This window comes from Mercenaria mercenaria, chromosome 8, assembly GCF_021730395.1.
Source record: "Mercenaria mercenaria strain notata chromosome 8, MADL_Memer_1, whole genome shotgun sequence".
In the NCBI taxonomy this organism is placed as follows: domain Eukaryota; kingdom Metazoa; phylum Mollusca; class Bivalvia; order Venerida; family Veneridae; genus Mercenaria; species Mercenaria mercenaria.
Window position 1 is genome coordinate 19,611,619 of NC_069368.1, and position 27,137 is coordinate 19,638,755.

At 34.6% G+C, this 27,137-nt stretch overlaps 1 protein-coding gene across 9 annotated transcripts in view; it reads right to left on the reverse strand.

Annotated features, from left to right (window-relative positions):
- Positions 1-27,137, reverse strand: part of LOC123522921 (acetylcholine receptor subunit alpha-type acr-16-like) — a 253,605-nt gene that overhangs the window by 65,643 nt on the left and 160,825 nt on the right. Inside the window, exon 1 of one of the 9 annotated variants that reach the window (XM_045300442.2) lies at positions 25,746-26,057. The exons of 7 other annotated variants lie outside the window; for them this stretch is intronic. In XM_045300442.2, the coding sequence (XP_045156377.2) occupies positions 25,746-25,815 (70 nt within the window). In that variant the 5' untranslated portion in view covers positions 25,816-26,057. Of the gene's footprint in view, positions 1-25,745; positions 26,071-27,137 lie in introns of those variants that run through there. One more of the 9 variants, XM_045300451.2, reaches the window with a different exon arrangement.

Sequence of the window (27,137 nt, forward strand, 5' to 3'; positions counted from 1 at the left end):
TATAGAGCAGACACAAAACGGAAGGCTCAAACCTTTGACCTTGAGTTGTGACCTTGACCTTGAGCCGGCATGGCTGATTCATGGGTTCTGCACATCGTCTTGATGAGATGATCATTTGACCCAAGTTTTATAAAATTCCTTCAAGGGGTTTAGGAGATATAGAGCGGACACAAAATGGCAGGCTCAAACCTTTGACCTTGAGTTGTGACCTTGACCTTCAACCGACAAGGCTGACTCATGGGTTCTGCACATCGTCTTGATAAGGTGATAATTTAACCCAAGTTTCATGAAAGTCCTTCAAGGGGTTTAGGAGATATGGACCGGACACGATTTTGTTACGGACGGAAGGACGGACAGACGGAAGGACGGACGCAGACCATTCCTATAATCCCTCCGCCACGGCGGGGGATTAATTACGTGAAATAAAATGCAAAAATATTAGTTTGTGGACATTTATAAATCATTGTTTTGATAAGAAAAATGAACAAAGAATGTGCATAAAGGGTATACTGATAAAAATGAAAACACATACTGTGTATTATACGTCAGGAAATGTTGAAATGAAACTGATGTCCAGTCAAAGTGTAGAATATCCCACGCGCTACAAAGGTGCGAAGTTGTACAGTATCCCCTGGCATTTTTGTGACGGCTTTAAAGTTTTTAGATATTTTGTACTGAATAAACCGAGGTCTTGTTACACAAATTTCGAATAAATCTCTTATTTCCTAGGTGTTCTATAATATAGTATTCAATTACAACTAGTGATGAACCTGAGTAATTCATCCCATGATCTGTCACATTTTGTAAATGAAGATACAGTAGCTTATTTAATTCATTCGAACGGCACATTTTGACACCATCTTGTTAGCATATTGATTGTATCATAGTCTTAGTAGAAGCAGAGAATTTATGGAGAACGTATTCAACCTTTGCATACCATATATTGCAGAAAAGTGGCGATACGTCATAATAGTTTAAGATAACGTCTAAAATTAATTGCTTGTGAATCCATCGGAATCCTGTTTATATCATTGTTAAAATACATTATTAAGCAACGTGAAATAGAAACAAAACAAAACTAAAAATGAAATTGGAATTATTTTCAACTTGTTTCCATTCAAGAATCGAGTTCATCTATTAAAAATGTAGTTAGGGTTTTGCTGTGAGATACTGAAATAAAGCCGATGTCGCCACCAAATCCAACAATATGCAACGTCGGTTCAATGTCGTGTGCTTGCTAATAATGTGTTTAGAACACTAATATATACTAGAAAGATAATGAGAAATATTCTAAGTATACCCCATCCTCAGCTTTGTTAAAATACACCTGATAACGTTCTTATTCTGTCAAAAAGTTTTCCCGAAAGATAAATTAGAATAAACTTATACCAGGTATTTTACGATGGCGTGAATAATGTTTTTATAATAGCATTGCTAGTGTTGTAACAACATATTCAACAATACAAACATTTTAAATCATCTGCCATTCACGGCAATTCATATGCTTTTATTCTTCAAAAAACGGATGCACATTTCATATGTTAACATTTCATATCAATGCTATTATTGAAAATTGATTTTTATTGGCTGTGACGTATGATATTACATTTGATATTGGCATTATGATATATGTTTTTGGCTTGTTTGTTATATTTCAACAATAAGCAATGAAATGCATAAAAGATTATTTAATGCTAAGAATACCAATATGAAATACGTTATCGGATAGAAATAGTCAAAAGCCATTACGGTTTCAGTACCGAATCAGATTGGCCTCTAGGTTATCAGGATATCGTCATACCAAAACATATGAAAATAATTGTGATGCATTTAGAATAAAAAAAAAGACAAACAAAAAATATATATCTCAATAGTCTATAGTTAAATATTAATACTGCTATAATCCAATCAGACTAAATTATGTTCTTTTTCTATTCTATGTAAAATAAATACAGGCCAGAAATCGCTGAAGCACTTTCACTTAGTTTAAGAACTGGGTAAAGAAAGTACTTTCCAAATTTCGGAAACTTAGATATAAATCAGATGACATAAACCTTTTAAGCTAACATGTAGTTAAATTTATGGCCCGTGAAAACGCATCGGAGTATCAACATGCTTTCTTATAAAGCAAAACTGTTACCAGGCTATCAGTTTATGGACCGATTGAAATATGAATTCCGAAGGCGTTGTTTATGTTATCTGTATTAATAAGGCATATCTATTTTATCATGACTTTTTGTCAGGCATTTAACAAATGATATCATGATTTTAGAAAAGAAAAAAAAACAAGGCAAGGCATGGATTGTAATAATTTCTGATGATAACAAAACATTAGCGTCGATAAAATATTTGAAGTTAATTGGTGATTTGATACTGTTAAAATATCAGCGTGACTGTAAAGGCTTTACAGATCTTGTGCAATAAAATGTCTGGTTTACATGGGCTGGAATTGAATCTTTCAATTTTGATAAAAGCTATTTGCTATGCTCAGTGCTTGTAGGGAGTCAATTCTTGCATATTTTTTTACAGAGTCGTCGTTTCGTTGAGTGCACTTCAAACAAAACTTACCTGATATAATGCTAGATATTTGGATTTTCTTCATACCATTTGTTGAACTCTAATTGTCGTACTTCAAGACAGTTTAAATGAAACTTATTATTGTAAAAGCTTGCAATAAGTTACTGTAGTACACAGCGATGTTTGTTCAGGAGGCAATGATTATTTCTCGTTATTAGCAGAGAGCCAGTTCTAATTACTTTGATTAATTAAAATGTACCAGCTTTACTGGATTTCCCCCACCCCCATCAAATCAAAACCTAAAAACACTCTGGTTTTCTCCAGTTTTGATTTGTCGTCAACGGGAGGGACTACTTTAAATGTAAGGTTACTCCAGTCAGTTTGTGTTCAAATTCATTTTAAGCTGGAAAATTATTTGACGCGTTTTCTGAATGCCAACGTGACAATTTTTAGTAACCATTGTTTTATTTTAACGATCGCGGGTCTAATAGGTTAGAACAGATAAATATCAGTTGATATTAATATGCTTGTTATGGTCTTTGTCATCCTAGTATTAGAGAGAAAAGGATTTAAACTCAAAATACTTAAATTTTCTCATATCGTCTCGTCTGGTCCAACAAATCCCATGCAGGTCTTCTCCTATTTCCTAGTTGTTCGATAATATATTTCTCAATTACAACTGGTGATGAATCTGAGCAATTTATCCTGTGATCTATCACATTTTATAAATAAGGAGACCGCAGCTTATTGGCACATTTGACACCATCCTGTTAGCGTATTGATTACATTACAGGGTTTGTATTGACAATACAATTCCTCCTATATTCTATATAAAATGCAAATTTCACCGAGTTGTTATGTATACCCGTTCCATTTTTGAATTACTCAAACACATCTACTTTTCAAGAACTATTCATTTCCTAAAATATTGTTAAAGAAAATCAAGAAGCACTTCTAGGATATATATTTGTCCTGTCATTTGTACGGTATGATACGACAGGGTACAAACTATAGATTAACTACCGCTTGAAGAAAAACCTTAACGTTTCATAGAAATGCAGGTTACATTTGAAAAGAAACACTTCAAAAAGTGAGCAACATATTTGCAATGAAATGACAAGAGATGCTGACATTACAATTGGTCAAAATGACGCCTCGGGGAGAAAATACGGACTTTTGTCCGCAATTTCACGGGAGGATATTAAATATTCTGCTCAATTGCTATTTTATAACTTCATATCAAAATAAGGTATACGGAAACATTTATTATGATGCTATTGTTAATATTTGATGTCCGTATCATGTTAAGTTTATATAAATTAGAATATATACTAAATATTATGAAACGTGAATGACGGATTACATGCACAAAGTGCAATTGTTCATGGACTCCGTTTTCTAGAACTAAGTTTGAATACGCCTAAAGTATAATGTAAACACTTTAAACATTGGCACAAACCTATATATTACTTGGCAGAGAGTGCGTAACTTAATAACTGATGTAAATGGACTTTTTTCTAATAAATATTAGAGGTAGTTGCATCCACAGGTGAATGGTGTTAGCGACTTATTTGTAACTATCACTGTTTACACTCTGTTATTGACTGTACTATATTTCATAGATTTCATAGCCTGATTCTTAAACTGCACTAACTTCATTTTTTACGATTCAGAATTTAAAAAAATCCTTTTGTTTGTCTTGACGAGCTCTATGACGTCGTAAGTGAAGATTCAAAGTACCTATTTGCTCTCAGTCATCACTTTGAACGTATTTGTAAGAATTAACTTATGTGTCCAGGACTTAGAACAATGCAAAGACTGTTGTAAAAGTGATAAAATACTGACCATTTATACACCTAAACATAATATGATGTGATTGTTGTGTCTTTTGTATGAGAAAACTTCCATCGAACGAGATACACTTTGCTATCATATATTTCAACAGATAAAAGCACTTGTGATGTTTCCTTTGTCATCGTGTGTTTTCTAAATTGCTCTTTTCCCAAATGTAATATTAAATTTATAAAAAAAGATGAAAATGAAATGTTCTATAAATCTCATCCAATCAGAATAAACAATATCACAGAAACAATAAATTTGTTTTTGCGTCGTTTTCGCTCAGAAATGAGAGAAATAAACGCAGATTTGAATTTTCGATCAATTTTCTTAAAATGTTGAAATGGTAGGGAAGCATCAGTTCATTCACACGACAATTTCCTGTCTGTTCTTTCTGTAGTTACAGTCGAAACAACAAAGATAGATTTTCTATAAAAGAACGTTAATATAAACTGATATGTATTATCATCGATAAAATACTGTATGTAAAAGCACTGTCAAATGGGTATAACGTTAACATGTGGAATGTAAACTATTAATACAGAAAAGAAAACCTACGGCAATAACATTGTTGACGAACTACATCTCGCCACGTAACATAGTAACAAAATATGTTTCCATTAAGATTCCGACGTGAATCAAGTTTGTTTTTGTCTCAAGACTGTATTGTTACAAATTAAATGTCACCCATTAAATTTTATCACTTTTCTACGTGACGATATTTTTATGACAGGAAACAAAATTGGCAAACTTGAAACTTGCAATAACCTACGAACACTCGACGTAAGTATATAGAGGCAACAATAAAATGTGTTTTATATGAAATCTGTTATACCAGACATTTTCAGGACAGTGTTGTTAATAACTATCGATGCAGTGACTACTCTTACTATATAAAAGAGGCTTCCGTGGTCGAGTTGTTCAGGTCGCTGACATCAAACTGCTCGCCCCTGAAAACTATTGGTTGGAAATCTTGCTTTTGGTGTAGAACTCTTGCATGTGAAGATGGCTTAGAGAAGGTCGATAAGTTTATCCAGGAACTAGCCTGTGTTTGAACTAATGCCCGAAGGAACACGTGGGTCTTTCTGCACCATCAAAAGCTAGAAAGACGCTATGTGACTTTTACATGTGTCGTTGTGACATTTAACTAACAATTTAAATGCTAGGTTATAGTAAAGAATGTTCGTACACGTAATGTTGCATCTAGGTCAGCATAGAAGGTAACCAAATAAAAAAGAAAGTCTGGGTAATGAAACATGCAACACTCATATGGGAAAATTAGACCCATCGTGAAAATCACCACAAAAACCGATAATACGTTTGGCCAGGTAAATCGGCTGTTGAGACTGTTCGTTAGTTTTCGACCTACTCCGTGTTTCAGGCCGATGTCTAACCCTTCTTCGCCAATGTACCGTTACATTAATACTTTTGATCATATGGATTTAGGGATATTGTTAAGTCAAATTTACAGTGATTGCAAAGATAGATTAGAAAATAGAAACCTAAATTGCTGTTGGTGGTTTAATCAGAATACCATTTATAACGGTATTCTCAACAAACACATTTAATATCATAAAACCAAACAATGACTTTCCAGAAGTAATTTCTACTTTCTTACAATCAGATGGAAACTCGCTTTTATAATACTTTCTTTGATGTTCATGATTATGAAATAAAGATTTTAAGTAGTTTTTTTATGTAATCAAATAACTGCACATTTATTATTATGTCGTGAGCGGTGTCCAACTAGTTTAGAATTTTATGCCAGCTCAAAGATCGAAATTCAATTTCATAACTTATCGAATTTTGATCCTAAGCTACACCTGAAGATTGAACAAGAGGACCATGATGGTCCTGAATCGCTCACCTCTTCCCACATGACCCAGTTTTAAGTATGACATCGTTTTTTTTCTATTTTTAGACCTACTGACCTAGTTTTTGACAGCACGTGACCCAGTTTCGAACTTGACCTAGATATCATCAAGATGAACATTCAGACCAACTTTCATACAGATCCCATGAAAAATATGGCCTTTAGAGAGGTCACAAGGTTTTTCTATTATTTGACCTACTGACCTAGTTTTTGATGGCACATGACCGAGTTTCGAACTTGACCTAGATATCATCAAGATGAATGTTCTGACCAATTTTCATGAAGATCTTTTGAAATATATGGCCTCTAGAGAGGTCACAAGGTTTTTCTATTTTTAGACCTACTGACCTAGTTTTTGAAGGCACGTGACCCAGTTTCGAACTTGACCTAGATATCATCAAGATGAACATTCTGACCAACTTTCATAAAGATCCCATGAAAAATGTGACCTCTAGAGTGGTCACAAGGTTTTCCTATTTTTAGACCTATGACCTAGTTTTTGACCGCACGTAACCCAGTTTTGAACTTGACCTAGAAATCATTAAGATGAACATTCTGACCAATTTTCATGAAGATCCCATGAAATATGTGACCTCTAGAGTGGTCACAAGGTTTTTCTATTTTTAGATCTACTGACCTAGTTTTTGAAGGCACGTGACCCAGTTTCGAACTTGACCTAGATATCATCAAGATGAACATTCTGACCAACTTTCATGAAGATCCCATGAAAAATGTGACCTCTAGAGTGGTCACAAGGTTTTTCTATTTTTAGACCTACTGACCTAGTTTTTGAAGGCACGTGACCCAGTTTCGAACTTGGACCTAGATATCATAAAGTTGAACATTTGACCAACTTTCATAAAGATCCCATGAAAAATGTGACCTCTAGACGTGTCACAAGTTTTCTATTTTTAGACCTATGACCTAGTTTTTGACTGCACGTGTACCCAGTTTCGAACTTGACCTAGATATCATCAAGATGAACTTCTGACCAATTTTCATGAGATCCCATGAAAAATGTGACTTTCTAGAGCGGTCACAAGGTTTTTCTATTTTTAGACCTACTGACCTAGTTTTGACTCGCACGTGACCAGTTTCGAACCTGACCTAGATATCATCAAGATAAACATTCTGACCAACTTTCATAAGATCCCATGAAATTGACCTTAGAGTGGTCACAAGGTTTTTCTATTTTTAGACCTACTGACCTAGTTTTTGACGCACGTGACCCAGTTTCGAACTTGACCTAGATATCATCAAGATGAACATTCTGACCAACTTTCATAAGATCCCATGAAAAATGTGACCTCTAGAGTGGTCACAAGGTTTTTCTATTTTTAGACCTACTGACCTAGTTTTTGACCGCACATGACCCAGTTTCAAACTTGACCTAGATATCATCAAGATGAACATTCTGACCAACTTTCATGAAGATCCCATGAAAAATGTGACCTCTAGAGTGGTCACAAGGTTTTTCTATTTTTAGACCTACTGACCTAGTTTTTGACGCACGTGACCCAGTTTCGAACTTGACCTAGATATTATCAAGATAAACATTCTGACCAACTTTCATGAAGATCCCATGAAAAATGTGACCTCTAGAGTGGTCACAAGGTTTTTCTATTTTTAGACCTACTGACCTAGTTTTTGACCGCACGTGACCCAGTTTTCGAACTTGAACCTAGATATCATAAGATGAACATTCTGACCAATTTCATGAAGATCCCATGAAAAATGTGACCTCTAGAGTGGTCACAAGGTTTTTTCTATTTTTAGATCTACTGACCTATTTTTTTGAGCACGTGACCCAGTTTCAAACTTGACCTAGATATCATCAAGATAAACATTCTGACCAATTTTCATGAAGATCCCATGAAAAATGTGACCTCTAGAGTGGTCACAAGGTTTTTCTATTTTTAGAACCTACTGACCTAGTTTTTGACCGCACGTGACCCATTTAAAAACTTGACCTAGATATCATCAAGATGAACATTCTGACCAACTTTCATGAAGATCCCATGAAAAATGTGACCTCTAGAGTGGTCACAAGGTTTTTCTATTTTTAGACCTACTGACCTAGTTTTTGACCGCACATGACCCAGTTTCGAACTTGACCTAGATATCATCAAGATGAACATTCTGACCAATTTTCATAAAGATCCCATGAAAAATGTGACCTCTAGAGTGGTCACAAGCAAAAAGTTTACGGACGGACGGACGGACGACGGACGACGGACACTGCGCGATCACAAAAGCTCACCTTGTCACTTTGTGACAGGTGAGCTAAAAACGTCAAATTGCAAAATAGCTTTTAATTTCGGGCCAGCTCAATCGTACTTCAAATTTTGAAAAGCTGAATTTCAGTATGATACTGAAACTGCGATCTGCTCAAGATTCAAAGATTAAAAATCGTGCAAGATCGGAAATATCGAAATTCAAGTTTTTATGCCCCCGGCATATAGTGATTGTCCTGTCCGTCCGTTCGTTCGTCCGTCCGTCCGTCCGTCCGTACGAGATTAACCAAATGGAACCGTTTCGTCTACCATCAATACCCCTTACTAGAATGACTTGATACTAATGCAGATGTAACCTGTGACCATTCCTCATCTTCAGACATCACCTGACCTCAGTTTGACCTTGACCTTGACCTTGACCTCGTTTTGGACTTAGATTGCTTTGTATCGACAAGGGTGCCACCGGGGGCATCAAGCGTTTATTGAACACAGCTCCTTGTTGAAGATCTAAATAGATTATTCTCGGTATTATATTTCAAGCATGCTCGAATTTTCAAAGCAATCGAATTTAAAACTGGTATTGAATGTGAAACTATCTTTTAAACAGCCAGCTTCCGGGAAAACCCAGTACTGGTGTCATATGAGAAGTCATGGTCGTGATCCCTTTCACGGATGCTCGAACCCACGACCCCTGGGTTGAGCGGCCGACATACTATTCACTGGACGACCTCTCCCCTCAAAATATTTGAATTTCGGTCATCCTGCTGGATCTAATTTCAATTCTGCCCCGAAATTCGACGAATTCTTTTTATTTTAATTTCGATTTCCTAGTCTGTGCGAAATTCAATGTAAGCGAAATTCAACATCATCCTTTCAAAATTTGAATTTTGATTTTCTACTTCTAAATTGCCCAAAATATGCCGCCTAAAATTTCAACGTTTCTATTTTAAATTTTGAACTTCGATCCTCAAGCTGTTTAAAATTGACTATTGGCTGTAAACAAATCATATTATGGAGCGTCCACTAATTTATAAATGCGTACATGTGTGCTGTTTAGCGGGTGAGAAGATATCAGTCTTTACCGTTAAGGAGCTTAAATTCCGTAAGAATTGACGGAAACATACGGGAATGTTCGAGTCTTTCCGATAAGGAAAAAAAAACCTATACTCATCTGCAAAATGCTTAAAACAGACCATTTCCTTCTTCACCTAGAAAACTGAAATCAGTATGAAACAATAGCTAAATGAATATAGATTACTAAGTCGTTTGCAAAGGTCTTTAGGCACACATAAGAATCTATTTATTCTTTGTTAAACAGAAGAAATTTCAGCAAATTATCCATATTTTACTGTATTTCTAATTGTAGATAGACAGACATAAAGTATACGCAAAAAAGACCATTTTCTTTTAAATTCATTTTTAAAATAAAATATTCATAAGAAAGACAATGCATTGAATATTATCACATCGTTTGCAAACCTAAAATACCTATAATACTTTTTCCATGAATTTAAATAAAGTAAAGGGCTCCTTCTTTGCGCTATATAAAATATTTTCACTCGTGTGAAAAATCGATGGGTCTAATTTTCCCATATGCCTCAGACCCTCAAACGGTCTTAAGCAGAAAACCTTAAAAAATGTATTAAATGGACTCTATAAAAGGAAGATCTTTCGGAAGACTTTATGTTTTTTTTTAGTTTAACGTTGTACACTCACAAGTGTAGGTTATATTGCGACGTTCAAGCTTTTGATGGTGGAAAGAGACCCAAGATGACCCTGCATGCATTATTTCTTCATGGGTCGGCACCTGGGTTTAAAAATCCCAAACACCAGACTAAAACACCCCAAGTGACGCTCGAACCCACATGGATGAGGTTCGAAGTCAGTTACCTTAATCACTCGGCAACGCAGGCTCCTCCTTTGGAAGATTAGAATGCAACAAAGTTACCTATGTATTAAGCGTTGACTTTATTTTTGTCTATATAAACAGGTGCACATGTATGTATATAAGAATATGTCTGAACGAGTGATCCCATTAATGACAACACGAAAACGCATATGTCTTGTAGATTTACTTAGAAGAACCTACATGTAACAGTGGAGCTGCGAGAGATATGATTACTTCTATTGCGTTTGATGTGCTCATTGCTTCACTGGGTATGGATGTTAGTGCTGATATGGCAATTTTACTTCGCATTTAATAATCGCTGTTGAATTGATTGCAATTGTGTAATTATATTCAAATCACTATCATAATCATCAAGATAAATCGTCACAATTATAAAAAGAAACAACAGAAAACAGCCTTATGATTTATTATACTTTTTTGTATTCAGAAAACTTGATCACGCATCGATCCTGCCATTGTTCGGTCAAACGGATACTGATAAGAATAAATGTGTATCCGCTAATGGTACCTAACGATAGTGTGTCTCACATTTCCGCTGTTTGCATATCATTGCTAGTTTTGTTACATCATATGTCACAACACAGACTATTTGATGCAAAAAATAACATTTAACATCGCCCATTCATGACTTAACATAGTTTTCCTTCAGTAACAGCCAGTTCCGAGTTACATATCAACAGTTTAGATGATTTTTACTACACTTTGTTTCAAGAAAATTCCATCATTCTGAGTTAAATATTTGCCGGATTTGCACGTCTGACTTTAATGTTTATTTATGAGTCTGTTATGTTTTATGAACTGGAAAACATTTGTAGACTTTCTGAAAACCTGTCATATAACACGACATAAACGAAAATGTTGCAGGCTCGGTTTGATTCAGCCTGTTCATGGACGGCAGTGGAAGAGCAAGCTACCGTCCACGCCCTCTAGCCCCGGGTTGAGCAGAACTCAGCATTTACACATGTTATAAGTACCAGAATGTAATTGAGAGACATCTGCAGATGTATTCATACGGCGGTGCACATGGAACCTTCATTGGTGCACAAAACAAAATTTGAACAAAATGATATATAAAAGATGATTTCACTACATAACCGCGACTGACAATTTATAAAATCTGACGTATGTAAGCACCACAGGAGCTCTAAATGAAATGTTTTGAGACTGTTATATCAAGCAGAGTAATTTTACTATCTTGACGAAATAGGAAGTCAAAACCTTAACACGTTCCGACTTACTATGATGATCGGATAAAATATGCATAATTATCAGAACAAGAGCATGTCGAAACAAATTTAAACACTAAACTGTTCTTAATTAAAAAGAGAACAAAATGAAATTGAGGATATAAAATTGTTATCGAGGTCATACCAAGTTGATCCGTGTTTAGTGTCCTCTGACTGTTTATGAAATACATGTAAATAGAATGCAAAGATCCCACTTACGTTTATAGTGATATTTCTTACTGTTTTACAGCTACCCAACTCAAACACACCTGACGTGGCCTGTTTTCGGCTGTCAGATCGAGATAAGCGTTTCCGAAAATGTTGAGGTAGGTTTTTGAAAAATGATGGGAATTGTAAAAATATATAACTGAAATTCAGTATCTCTAATTCCGTGAAACGTAAACGTTTTATTTCAAGATAACTGAAATTCAGCTTAAAATGTGCACGCGTTTTCGAGACGGGACTTGAAAATGTCTTCAAGATAACCGGAACAACAGATAAGCGAGTTTGAGAAATCGAGTTTCAACAGTTCAGTTTGGTATTACATTACCTATTTTAGAAAATTACTAAATATGGGTTCAGTTGCCGTGATATTTTTTACCGTACTACCATTTGACAAAAACTATAACTCGAACTATTTTCATGATAAAAACTTGATTAACTTCCCTTTGAAAAACTTCGTATTTAACAAAACATCGTTATAAATTGTTCTGAAAGAGTCAATGAAATATCAACATTTTACGTTGTTCAATTTTAACTTATTATTGATATCTGCGCCCTCGCCTTTACAATAACAAAAATGTTAAATTAAGTTGAAGCAGTAATTTATGATAATATTTAAGTACGTTTGTGGATAAAATATCATTTGATGAGTTCACTGAAAATTTGATACGTTGATTTTGTCAATGCGTCAACAAGGATTATTCTTATATGATTAGCCCTGGTCTTCAAACACGGTTTGAATAAATGTATCGAGCATTGCGTGATTCAAACGTCGTCTAGTCTAAAATATACCGTTTAAATATTCTCTTATTTCCTAGATGTTCGATGATGTATTTCTCAATTACAACTGTTGATGAATTTTTGCAATCTATCCTGGAATCTATCACCTTTTATAAATGACGAGACCGCAACTTGTTTAATTCAATCAAACGGTACATTTTAACACAATCCTGTAAACGTATTGGAGCAGATACAGTAAATAAATTTCTTTTACAGTCAAACTTACTCAAAAGACCAAGCCTATTATGACACAAACTGTATTAAGAGACCACCTTTTTAGTTATTTTTGTGTCAACAAAAATTGCTGTGTTCAGAACTGTTTGTGTTTAGAGAACACATTTTATCTTTCTCTTAAAAGGTGTCTCTGTCCAAGTTCTATATACAATGCTAATTGTTACTGAGTTGTCATGTATACTAAGCTCTGCGTTAGTTACTCAAATATGTTTACTCTTCAAGAAGTATCCCCGATTATGAGTTAAAACAATTGTAAAAATATATCTTCCAAGAGAGTTTTCTGACCTTCACTATTTAAGGTTAAAAATATAGATAATTCGTGTATTAAAAACCGAAAACAGTTTTACAAAAACATGGAACAGAAAGTGACATGTGCACTCGGTACAGATAGGTAACATGCATAACTGCTCACAGACTGCGCCTATCGTATATGTAAACACCTAAAACTTGGCTATACCTTAACATTTATTGGCAATGTGTGTTACTTGTTTAAAACTCATGTAAATACGTCTTTCCTGATATATTTCCACAGTATATTTTCCACATTTTAAAGTAATGAAGACTGAGTTCATATATTTCTAATTTAAAATGTTCTAAAACTTTCAACTCCATAATTACATTGAAAAACGTGAGAATCGCAAGACGTAAAATTGAAACAAAGTACGTTTCCATCAAGCTGATTCTGGTAAGTGAAGATTTTTGTCAAACAATCGTAGTTAACAAAATTAAATGTCATCCAGCAAAGTTTATTATTTTTCTTCGTGATGAACAAAATCACTCGAAAACGAAATATGTCCATTATAGTTTAAATTATTAGAGTGAAATTGTCGAGAATAGGAAATAAATGCTGCCAAGATGCCACTGAGAAACAATTTTGACGTAAAATACTGGTATCAAACATCAATATTGCTTGTAATCATGTCCTTTAGTCTTCAACTAAGTATCTTACTTATCTTAATTTACAATGTGCAAGTAGCCCGCCCGCCTAGCTCAGTAGGTAGAGCGTTGGTCTATGGATCGCGGGGTCGTGAGTTCGAAATCCGGGCGGGGCGTATGTTCTCCGTGACTATTTGATAAACGACATTGTATCTGAAATCATTAGTTCTGAAATCATTAGTCCTCCACCTCTGATTCATGTGGGGAAGTTGGCAGTTACTTGCGGAGAACAGTTTGTACCGGTACAGAATCAAGGAACACTGGCTAGGTTAACTGCCCGCCGTTACATGACTGAAATACTGTTGGAAAACGGCGTTATACCAAAAAAAAAAAAAAAAAAAAAAAAAAAAAAAAAAAAAACAAACAAACATACTGACAAGAAATACGAAGATATTTATACAAAATATACATTTAAATGACTATTTATCCTATTCATGCATTTCAGCCAAAAGTAATTGTTGAAGAGGGTATGGCCTGGATATGTACTAAGCACCATTGAAACATGTTAAGAATAGGCATATCAACAGAGAAATTGTGCCATATTGGTTCAAAACCAAATATCATAAAATTAATCAAATACTGACTATAATATATTAAATCATATATTAAACAAGTCATATGATTCAACACTGAATTGAAAATCAGGCATAAATAAAAACATAAAAAATACACTACAGTGTTATTTCGTGACTAGTTTGATTTAAACATAACAGAACTCACGTGATAATATATTTACGAGGACGGACAAAGCAAATTCTATATTCCTCTATCTTTGGAAGGGGTTAACAAGTACACATAAGGAACGAGATAAAAAAAAATAAACAACGGTTCACCGCATTCATATTGAGTTTTTCATAATATAAAGATTTTCGTTGAAACTTTGCCCTATAATGGACATATAATACACTCCGTCTTATATATAAATACACTACAGTGTTTTTTTCGTGACTAGTTTGATTTATAATGTGGCTCTGTTGGCATATGATGTATATATAGTACGGCCGTCGGTTAGCTCTGTCGGCAGGAGATTGGCCTTGTTTGCAAGAGACCCCAGTTTCTATCCTCGGACTGACTGCACAAGTTTTATATTTTTTTCTCGATTCGTGACACTTTTAAATGCCTATTTCAAATGCTTTATTGTAGGTTAAAATTATGATAATAAATCCAGCACAATGCTTACATAATTTCTCTCGGGTTGCATATTTAGCTTAGTTTGTTATTTACTTAAGTGACTGCTTAAGAATATTTGGCAGAATATTCCTAATATATCATTTTGTGATTTATGGTAGTTAACATTACGTATGGATAGTCACAGCTGTTGAAAATCACACGAGATGACAAGAGTGTTCTGTTTTTGTTTTATTTAACGTCATTATTATTGCAACAATCATCGTCATCAGTATCACCGTCTCACTCGCCGTCATCGTCGTCGTTGTCATCATCATCATCATCATTATCATCATTGACATCATCATCATCACCATTATCATCACCATCATTAACAAAAGTAAGAAATAAAGCAACAAGAGGGCCAAGATGGCCCTAGGTCGCTCACCACAGAAACACACCATAACACACCATAACAGTGTAAACATGTTTGAACTAATGATTTCATGGAAAAAATATTCTGACCAATTATCATTAAAATTGGAGCACAAAATCTTGAGTATAAACAAGTATTTTCTTTGATCTGACCTAGTGACCTAGTTTTTGACCCCAGATGACCCATAATCAAACTTAACCTAGAGTTCATCAAGGCCATCATTCTGACCAAATTTCAAGAAGATCAATTGAAAAATACAGCCTCTATCGCATACAGAAGGTTTTTCTTTGATTTGACCTAGTGACCTAGTTTTTGACCCCAGACTACCCATATTCAAACTTGACCTAGATTTCATCAAGGCAACCATTCTGAACAAATATTATGAAATCCAGTGTAAAATGCAGCCCCTATTGCATACACAAGGCTTTTCCATTATTTAACCTAGTGACCTAGTTTTTAAACACAGCTTATCCATATTCAAACTTGACCCAAATTTTATCAAGGCTATCATTATGACAAAATTTCATGAAGATCAGTTGAAAAATACAGCCTCTATCACATACACAAGGTGTTTCTTTGATTTGACCTAGTGACCTACTTTCTGACCCCAGATGACCCAAAATCAAACTCAACGTAGATTTCATCAAGGCAATCATTTTGACCAAATTATATGAAGATCAGTTGAAAAATACAGCCTCTATAGCGTACACAAGTTTTTTCTTTGATTTGACCTAGTGACCTGCTTTTTGATCCAATATGACCCATATTCAAACTTGACCTAGATTTTATCAAGGCTATTATTCAGACTTAATTTCATGAAGATTTATTGAAAAATACAGCTTCTATTGCATACACAAAGTTTTTCTTTGATTTGACCTAGTGACATAATTTTTGACCCCAGATGACCCATATTCAAACTTGACTAATATTTTATCAATGCAATCATTTTGACCAAATTTCATGAAGATCAATTGAAAAATACAGCATCTATCACATACACAAGGTTTTTCTTTGATTTGACCTAGTGACCTACTTTTTGATCCAAAATGACCCATTTTCAATCTCGGCCTAGATTTCATTAAGGTTGTTATTTTGACTTAATTTCGGGAACATCAATCGAAAAATACAGCCTCTATCGCATATACAAGCATTTTCTTTGATTGGACCTAGTGACTTAGTTTTTGATCAAGATGACCCATTTTCGACTTCGACCTAGATTTGATCAAGGTTATCATTCTGACCAAAATTCATGAAGTTTAATTGAAAAATACAGCCTCTATCGCAAACACAAGGTTTTTCTTTCATTTGACCTAGTGACCTAGTTTTTGATCCCAGATGATCCATTTTCAAACTCGACCTAGATTTCATCAAGGTTATCATTCTGACCAAAATTCATGAAGATTAATTGAAAAATACAGCCACTATTGCATACACAATGTTTTTCTTTGATTTGACCTAGTGACCTAGTTTTTGATCCCAGATGACCCATTTTCGAACTCGGCCTAGATTTCATCAAGGTAATCATTCTGACCAAATATCATGAAGCTCAGTTGAAAAATACAGCCTCTATCGCTGTCACATAGCACAACACGAACACGAGTCTGAACGTTTTTGATCTTTATTTGCACAATGGAATATTTCGTACATACTTTCATAATTTATTTCGTAACTTCTTAAGCCTTAACAAATGTCATATCTAAAGCCTAACTTAATATCTACGAGACCCATTCCTAGGTCTAAGTCCAGCCGGACTTCTAAGCCCTTCTGACCACTTCTGCCCATCTAAATATCTGTAGCTCTATTATATAGTTACTAGTATATCATAACATCGGTTATGTGTATTGTCTGACAATTTGATGTCCAAAACGTGAGGATGTGATATAATAAACAATTAGATAAATGCATCAACAATATCAGCTTGACAGGTGTGTAGCTGGTGTACTGTCTAACCTTGATTATTTTACACTCGTTACCCACCGAAAGAAAAAATTTGAATTACAAATTTAAATTTTTTTAGACTTGAACTACTATCTCTCGGCTTACCATATGACATGTAGAATGATATTTAATATGATCAAGAACATTAGAATACTATCTGAAGGAATGATACTAAAGAACAGTGTTAAAGAAAAAATCTTAAGTCATTTATACAATTAATGATAAACAAGAACAAAGGAGAATAGAATTTTAAACTAAACAATTTTCACAATACATAGAAAGTCTTTTTTTTTTTATTTTATATCGGCCTTTGTAGTGGCACTTCTCCTTTCTTCCTCCAAGACTTTTTCTTTAACCCGTGTTACATCCATATTTCACAAAACCAATGTTGATAAGTAGAAAGAAAGAAAAAATAATAAGTTGTTTTTCAAGTGTTCTGCAATTCTCCAGCTGGACCATTTTCTTCGCCAAACTCCACAGGCTTCCCAGCTTGCAGTCCACTTTCGCCATTGTCGCTTGGTTTCGCCATCTTTCTACACATTTGTCCTTTGGTTCCGACATTCTTATACAGCGTAACGCATTACCATCAGTCTCAGTAGCTAAAAATCTCCCGTCATAGGCCGTAACGTTGTACCGCACTATCCAAGTTTATGATGTTCATCCATCTAATTTCATTTGCTAACTTCTGAAATTATTTAGAGCTCTCCAAGTTATAATATTATTGTTTCATTAACGTAATGTTCAATATTTCAGATGCATTTTCTAGAGTTCTCCAAGTTATAATATTACTGTTGTATTAAAGTCATGTCCAATATTCCGATGACCTCCGAAAATACTTTGTTATTCATTGTTCCCATTTGTCATAAATGACAGTTTATGACAGATAAAATCAAGTCTGCATGTTTACACATTGTCATAATACACAATGCAAATGTCATCATTTTGCTTTGACAGGTACTTCTCGATATGTAACCGTTGGGTATAATTAGTTTCCCTTTGGCTATTACATAATGACAGTTCACAATACGACAAGACTTATAATGTTGACTTGGAATACACTTTTTCCCATGTTAATTTGACAGTTTGTTGGTATTTTATTTCGGACAGTTCGTATTTTATTCAAGGCAGTTCGTTCGTACTTTCTTTTCATAAGTGGTATCTGTACTTCGAATAAACCGTTATGTTACCGAGAACCTTACTTCTTTGTACTTTGTTTTGCAAGCTATGTCCTACGTTTTACATTATTCGAAAAATAAAGATATCAGCCAAAATATGTTTCTAACAAAAAGCAAAACATGTTCTCAACATAAAAATATACTTTTTTAAAAATGTATAAGAAAGCTATAAAAATTCTACAAAATAACATTTAGTATTCAAATACAAAGACATACATACAAAACAAACAAATATAAACAACAAATAATGATAATGATTTTCTTCCATGCTTATATTTACACAATGTAACCTTTCTAGATGATTCAACAGAAATATTATGTCGTCCGCGAGAAAAATATAAATTTTCCGGCAAAATACCCTGCTTAAAAACCATGAAAGGTAACCTAAAAGTAACAGCACATTCGACTGTTTTTGCAACTCTTTGACAAAAATACTACATCAGGTCTCATAAAACAAAAGCTATTGCGCTTAAAATATCCGGTACACACATGTACCTCATAATGCAATATATGCATCGATTTCACGCTATGATAGTAAGACTCCGATTAAATATTTCGGAAGACAGTATCTGTGTCTGTATAATAGTATACATCTTACAAAACAACTGGGATAACAACTTCCAGTCTCACAAACACAATATCAAGTAACACCTAGTATCTCACAATATATATAAATTCGACCTTACTGGAATCCACATGTTCCAGCGACAATATCAAGTCATTTTTACGTAATAAACATATTCTTGTGCCATATCAGGCTTCAAAATATTTCCAGCACAACAGACCAGACCAACCTTTTAATTTACTGAGACCCGAAGTAACCAAATGGTTAGAAAGATAACCATGTACACATTTATTCAGCAGTGACACTTTAACCCAACAATGCATTATCATGCATAAAACATTTTAAACACGAATTCCACGTATTTAACTAGTTTTCAGCCGTTTCTTGTATTTTCACATATATTCGTGATAAAATATTAACCATAACCTCAACAGAAACTATTTACAACTCATTTTGCGCATATCTATGACTATACACAAGTTTCATAGGACAATCCATCTTCCTTCATTTAAACAATTTGTTAATGCAGGAATGCTCAAAACTGTTTAAATGTGGCCATAAGGGAAACAAGTATCATATGGAACAAATAAAATAAACATAATATGACAAAAAAAATTTTCGAAAAACAAATATTTTCACATTTGCATTTCTTAATTCAGTCTCTTGAGTATTTTCCTCAATGCATTGTTCCTTATTGTTTTACGTTTTTTTTTTCTATTTATTTTACTCTTTTTTTTAAGCATTTTGTATATTATGAGTTAGGTTTTATCATTTTATAAATTTGTATTTTCTTTTCATGTCTAACAATTAATCAAAATAAATTTCCCTTGAAATTTTGTTCAAAAATAGAAACAAAAATTTAATAAAAGAAAAGACTAGCTTGCAAAATTGCACTAGAAGATAGGTAAAATGGCAACTCACAGTTTTTCTTCTTTCGTCTTGGCAGCGTGTCGTCGTTAGCAGTAGCACTTCGCTTGGTAATGTCGCAACAACCCATCCTGAAATTCGACATCCTGTCTGCGGCTCCAAAAATTGAATAAAGTTGTGTAGCGTACACACGACACAACACGAACACGAGTCTGAACGTTTTTGATCTTTATTTGCACAATGGAATATTTCGTACATACTTTCATAATTTATTTCGTAACTTCTTAAGCCTTAACAAATGTCATATCTAAAGCCTAACTTAATATCTACGAGACCCATTCCTAGGTCTAAGTCCAGCCGGACTTCTAAGCCCTTCTGACCACTTCTGCCCATCTAAATATCTGTAGCTCTATTATATAGTTACTAGTATATCATAACATCGGTTATGTGTATTGTCTGACAATTTGATGTCCAAAACGTGAGGATGTGATATAATAAACAATTAGATAAATGCATCAACAATATCAGCTTGACAGGTGTGTAGCTGGTGTACTGTCTAACCTTGATTATTTTACATCGCATACACAAGCCAAATGTTGACAGACGACAGACAGACAGACGCCGGACACCGAGCGATCAGAAAAACTCACCCGAGCTTCAGGTGAGCTAAAAATAAACGTCCTACTTTAAAACATTCAGAAATACTTGATCATGCACGCACTAACCCTGCGATTGTCCGGTCATACAAATTTAACTGTTATAATTACATGAGTTTCCCTGAAGGATACCGAATTAGAATAAATTTGTTTTCGCTAATTATATTGTATGATATTATACCTCTTATTGTGTCCCTGTTGCATATCATTGCTAGTATTGTTATATCATATGTCACACGTTAGCACATTTAATGCGAAGAATAAAGTGTTTTATAGGTGATTCACGATTCATCATTCGTTTCTTTAAAAAAGTGGGATACTGATTGCATGTTGACATCTCAGTCGATCCTTTCACCAGTTGGCTTTATGAAAGGTTCATAAAATCCAAGTTAAATATTTTCCAGTTTGAATGTCTGGTTTTGATTCTTGATTTATATGAATCTGTTAACTTTAGTAAATGAAATGAAAAGTATCAGTGTTTTTTCTGAAACACTTCGGCACATTTTCCAAAATATATATAAGGTGTAAACTGGATGGGAACGAATTACTAAAAGCAACAACAAGTGTCTTTACAGGAAATAATAAACTTCATACAGACACTAAAGTAAAAAAGAATATCATAAATCGTACCACGGCTTCAGCACAAAAGATACCAGTTATGAAAAACAACAAAGTTAAGAAACTTAACTTCAAATCGATGCAAAAGCAATAAATGCAATAACATACTGAAAGTGGGTTGATAATGTTACCGCGCGATAACCTGGTCGTATGTCGCAGACTGTATCTGTAACTTATTTCCGTTTTATGTAGTATAACAGACTGATATGATACAATTATGACAGGGTGTATTGATTAATATATTCCTGTCTGAAATAATGTCATTTCCATCATCATCTCCACAATCACCGTACTCATAAACATCATCGATGCTTTCCTTACTGTTTTAAAACACAAAACGCAATGCTACATTTACTTTATAATGTTACATTTGATCTAATGCAATACAATAAATTATTTTCTGAATATTTTACGAAATTTCAACTCATTATTGTCCGCTGTTGCGTATCATTGCTAGTTCGTTAACTATATACACAGAAAAACATATATTTTGTAAGTAAAACATGTGATGCATGGATTCAGAACTGAACATTGCAATCATCATATCCACTAGTATCACGAGAAAAGCATTTGGGCCGCGCCATGAGAAAACCAACATAAAACCAACATAATGTCTTTGCAGCCAGCATGGATCCAGACCAGCCTGCGCATCCGCTCAGTCTGGTCAGGATCCATGCTGTTCGCCAACGGTTTCTCTAATTGCAATAGGCTTTGAGAGCGAACAGCATGGATCCTGACCGCGCAGGCTGGTCTGGATCCATGCTGGTCGCAAAGCCGCTATGTTGGTTTTCTCATGGCGCGGCTCATTTATTAATCCCCCGCCACGAGTGGTGGGGGTCATAGGAATGGTCCTTCCGTCCTTCCGTCCTTCCGTCTGTCCGCAACACTTTCGTGTCCGCTCCATATCTCCTAAACCCCTTGAAGGATTTTCATGAAACTTGGGTCAAATGATCACCTCATCAAGACAATGTGCAGAACGTATGAGTCAGCCTTGTCGGATCAAAGTCAAGTTCACAGATCAAGGTCAAAGGTTTCAGCCTTCCATTTTGTGTCCGCTCTATATCTTCTAAATCCCTTAAAGGAATTTTATAAAACTTAGGTCAAATAATCACCTCATCAAGACAATGTGCAGAACCCATGTGTCAGCCATGCCGGCTCAAGGTCAAGGTCACAACTTAGGGTCAAGGTTTGAGCCTCCCATTTTGTGTCCGCTCTGTATCTTCTAAACCCCTTGAAGGATATTCATCAAACTTTGGTCAAATGATCGCCTCATCAAGGCAATGTTCAGAACTTATAAGTCAGTCATGTTGGCTCAAGGTCAAGGTCACAGCTTAGGGTCAAAGGTTTGAGCCTTCCATTTTGTGTCTGTTCTGTATCTCCTAATCCCCTTGAAGGATTAATACGAAACCTGGGTCAAATGATCACCTCATCAAGGCGATGTGCAGAACTTATGAGTCAGCCATGCCGGCTCAAGGTCAAGGTCACAACTCGAGGCCAAATATTTTAGCCTTCTATTTCGTGTCCGCTCTATATCTTCTAAACCCCTTGAAAGAATTTTATAAAACTTGGGTCAAATGATCATCTCATCAAGACAATGTGCAGAGCTTATGAGTCAGCCATGCCGGCTCAAGGTAAAGGTCACAACTTAGGGTCAAGGTTTGAGCCTTTCATTTTATGTTCACTCTGTAACTCCTTAACCCCTTGAAGGATTTTCATCAAACTTGGGTCAACTGATCACCTCATTAAGAACTCATGAGTCAGTCATGTTAAGTCAAGGTCACAACTCAAGGTCAAAGGTTTGAGCTCTGTATCTTTTAAACCCCTTGAAGGATTTTCATGAAACTTGAGTCAAATGATCACCTCATTAAGACGATGTGCAGAATTTATGCGTCAGCCTTGTCAGTTCAAGGTCAAGGTCACAGCTCAAGGTCAAAGGTTTACCCTTTCACTATCCATAACAGTGGCGGGGGATTTAGCTGTCTTTCATACTGCCTTGTAGTAAGTATGAGTATAATTTGATTAGGCTGGACTGATACCTTAATCATTAGACTAACAGCGGTTGTTTCTAAATTTAGGAATGCAGGAAACACATCCATCTCCGTGTTCAGGAATGAATCAGGTTCTACGAAAATTGTTAACAGTGTCTTAAAATCTTCTCTATCTTGAAAGACGCAAGATCACCTTACTAGTAAGCCAAAGGCAAACCGAAAACGAAAATATCAAAGCTTTATTGACTTCTGTATAAACTGATTTTAGATGGCACCTGTAGCCGAGTGGTTAAGGCCGCTGGATTTGAATCACTTGGCTTATTGAAGATCTTTGGTTCTACCATGTGTCCACATGCGTCTGTAATAGTAATGTCCGGATATTCCGGTATTCCTCTACCTCAAATCTAGAAAGTCGCCATATAACCAAAAACGGTGTGGAATCAATAAAAGGTACGCAAGAAACATTTGATAACCATGCAGTATATGCAACAAAAATAACCTACAGTTGAGTTGATTAGTATGTTCGACATTACTTGTACTTAGTTACAATGTATTGTCTGCTGCGGACTTCACTTTTAGATGGTTGTTGTTTTTGCACCATAACATACATAACATTTTTGTACTTATTTTCATTGTTATCTTCTTAATAACCATAATTATAAACATTATTGATACGTTCAGCATTACTAACAAAAAGGTTTTAGACCATGTGACTATTACTTTGTCATGATTCCCTTTGATAAATGCAAATAAAATACAATTTACATGCAAGACGTTCGTCTTAGTGATTGCAATGGTAATTTTAGTTTCGCATAATTACATTTTCTTGACAGATGCATATCTTGAACTTGTAAATCCGTTATTTTGTCTCCTTCTGATTTCCTGTTGTATATCATTTCTAAAGTAATTACATAGTTTACTTCCCTTAAGAACATTTGAGCCGCGCCATGAGAAAACCAACATAGTGCGTTTGCGACCAGAATGAATCCAGACCAGCCTGAGCATCCGCGCAGTCTGGTCAGGGTCCATGTTGTTCGCTAACAGTTTCTCTAATTGCAATAGGCTTTGAAAGCGAACAGCATGGATCCTGACCAGACTGCGCGGGTGCGCAGGCTGGTCTGGATCCATGCTGGTCGCAAACGCATTATGTTGGATTTCTCATGGCGCGGCTCAATTCATGTGAACCATAGCATTTATGTTGGGCTATTCAAACGAAGAAACGTACATTTCTCAATAAAAGCCGACAGTTCAGAGAATCGTCTCCCTAATATTGATGCGAATAGTTTAGAGATTATCAGATGAGAATTCTGCAGTTGTTGTGTATACAAAACAAATCTTATTTCAGATTTATGTCGGGTTTTCCTTTCCTACATACGCAGTCAAAATATGCAGTGCAGATGCCTCAAGTCCATTTATCTTCATTTTAAGTCTTAAAGCTTACTTTATTTTTTTTACTTATGACGTTAAAGTACATGTTTCAAATAGATTTAATTGATTATTTGATGCCTTCATAATGTTAAAGTGGCAATGTTGAAAAACTGATAACTTTGATCTTATTGTAGAGAATAAAATGGTAGTAGATTTATAGCCTAGATTAGATAATATTACATATTGATAAAATCATGAATACAATAAATTATTTGTACACTGTATGTTTCTTTTGGTTGTATTTAATTTCATAAATTTGCAATGGAGATCATATTATTAAGTAGTTTTAGTATTAAGACGGATATATTGTTATGATAAGAAAGTTAGTTTGAATATTTGTGTAAATGAGAAAAAAAAGGACAATGTTGTTCCTACGTTCATTCTGTCTGATAGGGACATAATGAATCATTTACCAGTGAAAAACTTTTCAAAATATGCTACCAAATGAAAAAGTTATGAAATTCCAATATCTGATAAAAAGCAACCCCTTTGTTTCTATTGCAACACAGAACAAAATGGCAGCCAGCTTAAAGTCATTTTAAAATATTTATTTGAACTTTAATTCTGATTGATAATGTCTCTTCCCTTCCCGACCAGAAAGATATATCATCATGCATCATATCCTAAGCCATAGAAAAGAATTATCCACTAAACAGGTTAATTGCTAAAGACATAATTGAACAGCGTGTAAATGACGTCATAAACCCTGAAATTTCCACTTCCGATGTCAACCATTTCCTATCATTTTCAACTACCATGTCGTTTTCAATAGTGGCCCAGTTTTAAAAATCCGTCAACGTTATGAATGTGTCGGCGATATACAACCAACTTATATTAGGCATTTCTTCAACTTTAATGTGTGTTTAAAAAGCTTTCTTTGTATGTCTGTAAGCATTGGGAAGGTTAGTTAGAAAGAAAACAGAAACTTTTACTGAAAACTGTACCCCAGTATTAATTGTGAGTAACAACTTTTAGGTGAATAGCACAATAGCACAGGATATCTTTAAAGATAAGAAAAAATCTTTTTTAAAAAATATATACCAGCTTTGATTACAGTTGGCAATAATTGATAGAATTTTATGGTATAAGCCATGATTAAAAAAAGAGATATTAATTATAAATAAGATTAACTTTTAACTTTTACTTTTGTACTTCAGCGCTCGTTGTATATTAGAAATATACAAAGAATGAAACTTTTACCTTTCACAGGAGAAAAAGTCCAGCCACCAGAAACAGTTAACAATATGATATATTTTAGCAGCCCAGTCATTTCAATTAGTGAAACAGCCTTTACATTTACACGTTGCAATGAATATTATCCATCTATTCTTTGGTATGTTTATTTGATCTGTTGTTATTTTTCAGTTGTAAAAATCAAAATCCATGAACTCAAATTTCCGCGAAATAGCCGTATAGTTTTAGACCTAAGGAGATTTGATAATTTCACAGCACTTTAAACGATTGTAACATTAAGCACTACCGTATTAATGTCTTCATACATCAATATATTAAACAAAGACAGTAGTAACCACCAATGTTATGTAAAGATATGTACTTATCAGGTTTCAAAAGTTAAGATAGATATTACAATCTGTCCTTCAATAATAGTTATTGTATAAATATGCAAATATAGTTTGCTGAATAAGTTTTACTAAATTGTTTTCTATTGTCGATGAAACTAGAACTTGAGGCAATTGGGCATTCAACATAGCGCTCATAAAAGTACATAATGATTTGAGAATATAAACATACTATAAGGTATTTGTGTAATATAGCTTATAAGTAGTAACTGTTTATATATTTAGAATGATGCATTACACTTATCTTGGCCAGAGTTTTGTAAACTCAGATTTCTACAAGCTGTTACCTGACTTGAGTTTATGTTATACAATGTGTATTATATAAGTTGCTGTCATAATTTGCAGCAATTATAGGAATATCGAACTGGATAAAGGTATGTGACTACATTATAAATATGCGCATCCGTTTTCACATTCTTGTGTGCAAAGGAGGCAGCTTTTTCGATTTTGTCTTAAAATATCACACCTTTAAAATATTATAGCTCATAGCTTTATTGTCCACTAATACTACGACAAACGAACTTAAATATATAAAACTAACATAAAAGCAGATCTATCTATTAATATGAATTTCTTACAATACATGTATTGAATTATGATTATGTTTACACGTAAGAGTATAACAACATTACAACTTTGACTGTAACGGGTTTTGGGGCATCATAGGTGGTAGTCCCAATCCGTGACTCTAGTTACCTCCCCTGACGGTCCGTCCACAGAGTCACAAGCAGCCACTATTAAAAATTGGCGTAATTTAGGTACTTCAGTCTTTCAGACATGATTGCAAGCATAATGATGATTTAATGGCGAAAAGAAAATTATTTCAAATAGCAAATTATTCTTGTGTTCGTCTTGTAAAATACACGATATGTCACGTCCTGAGCACTTCGTAGTTCCTGAAGAAAGTCACCCACTGACCTACATTATCGATTTGTTTTTCGCCATTGGTGACGTCACAGCTTTATTACGTCACTATTGGCGCATTTCATTCATAGTCAGGTACCGGTACCGG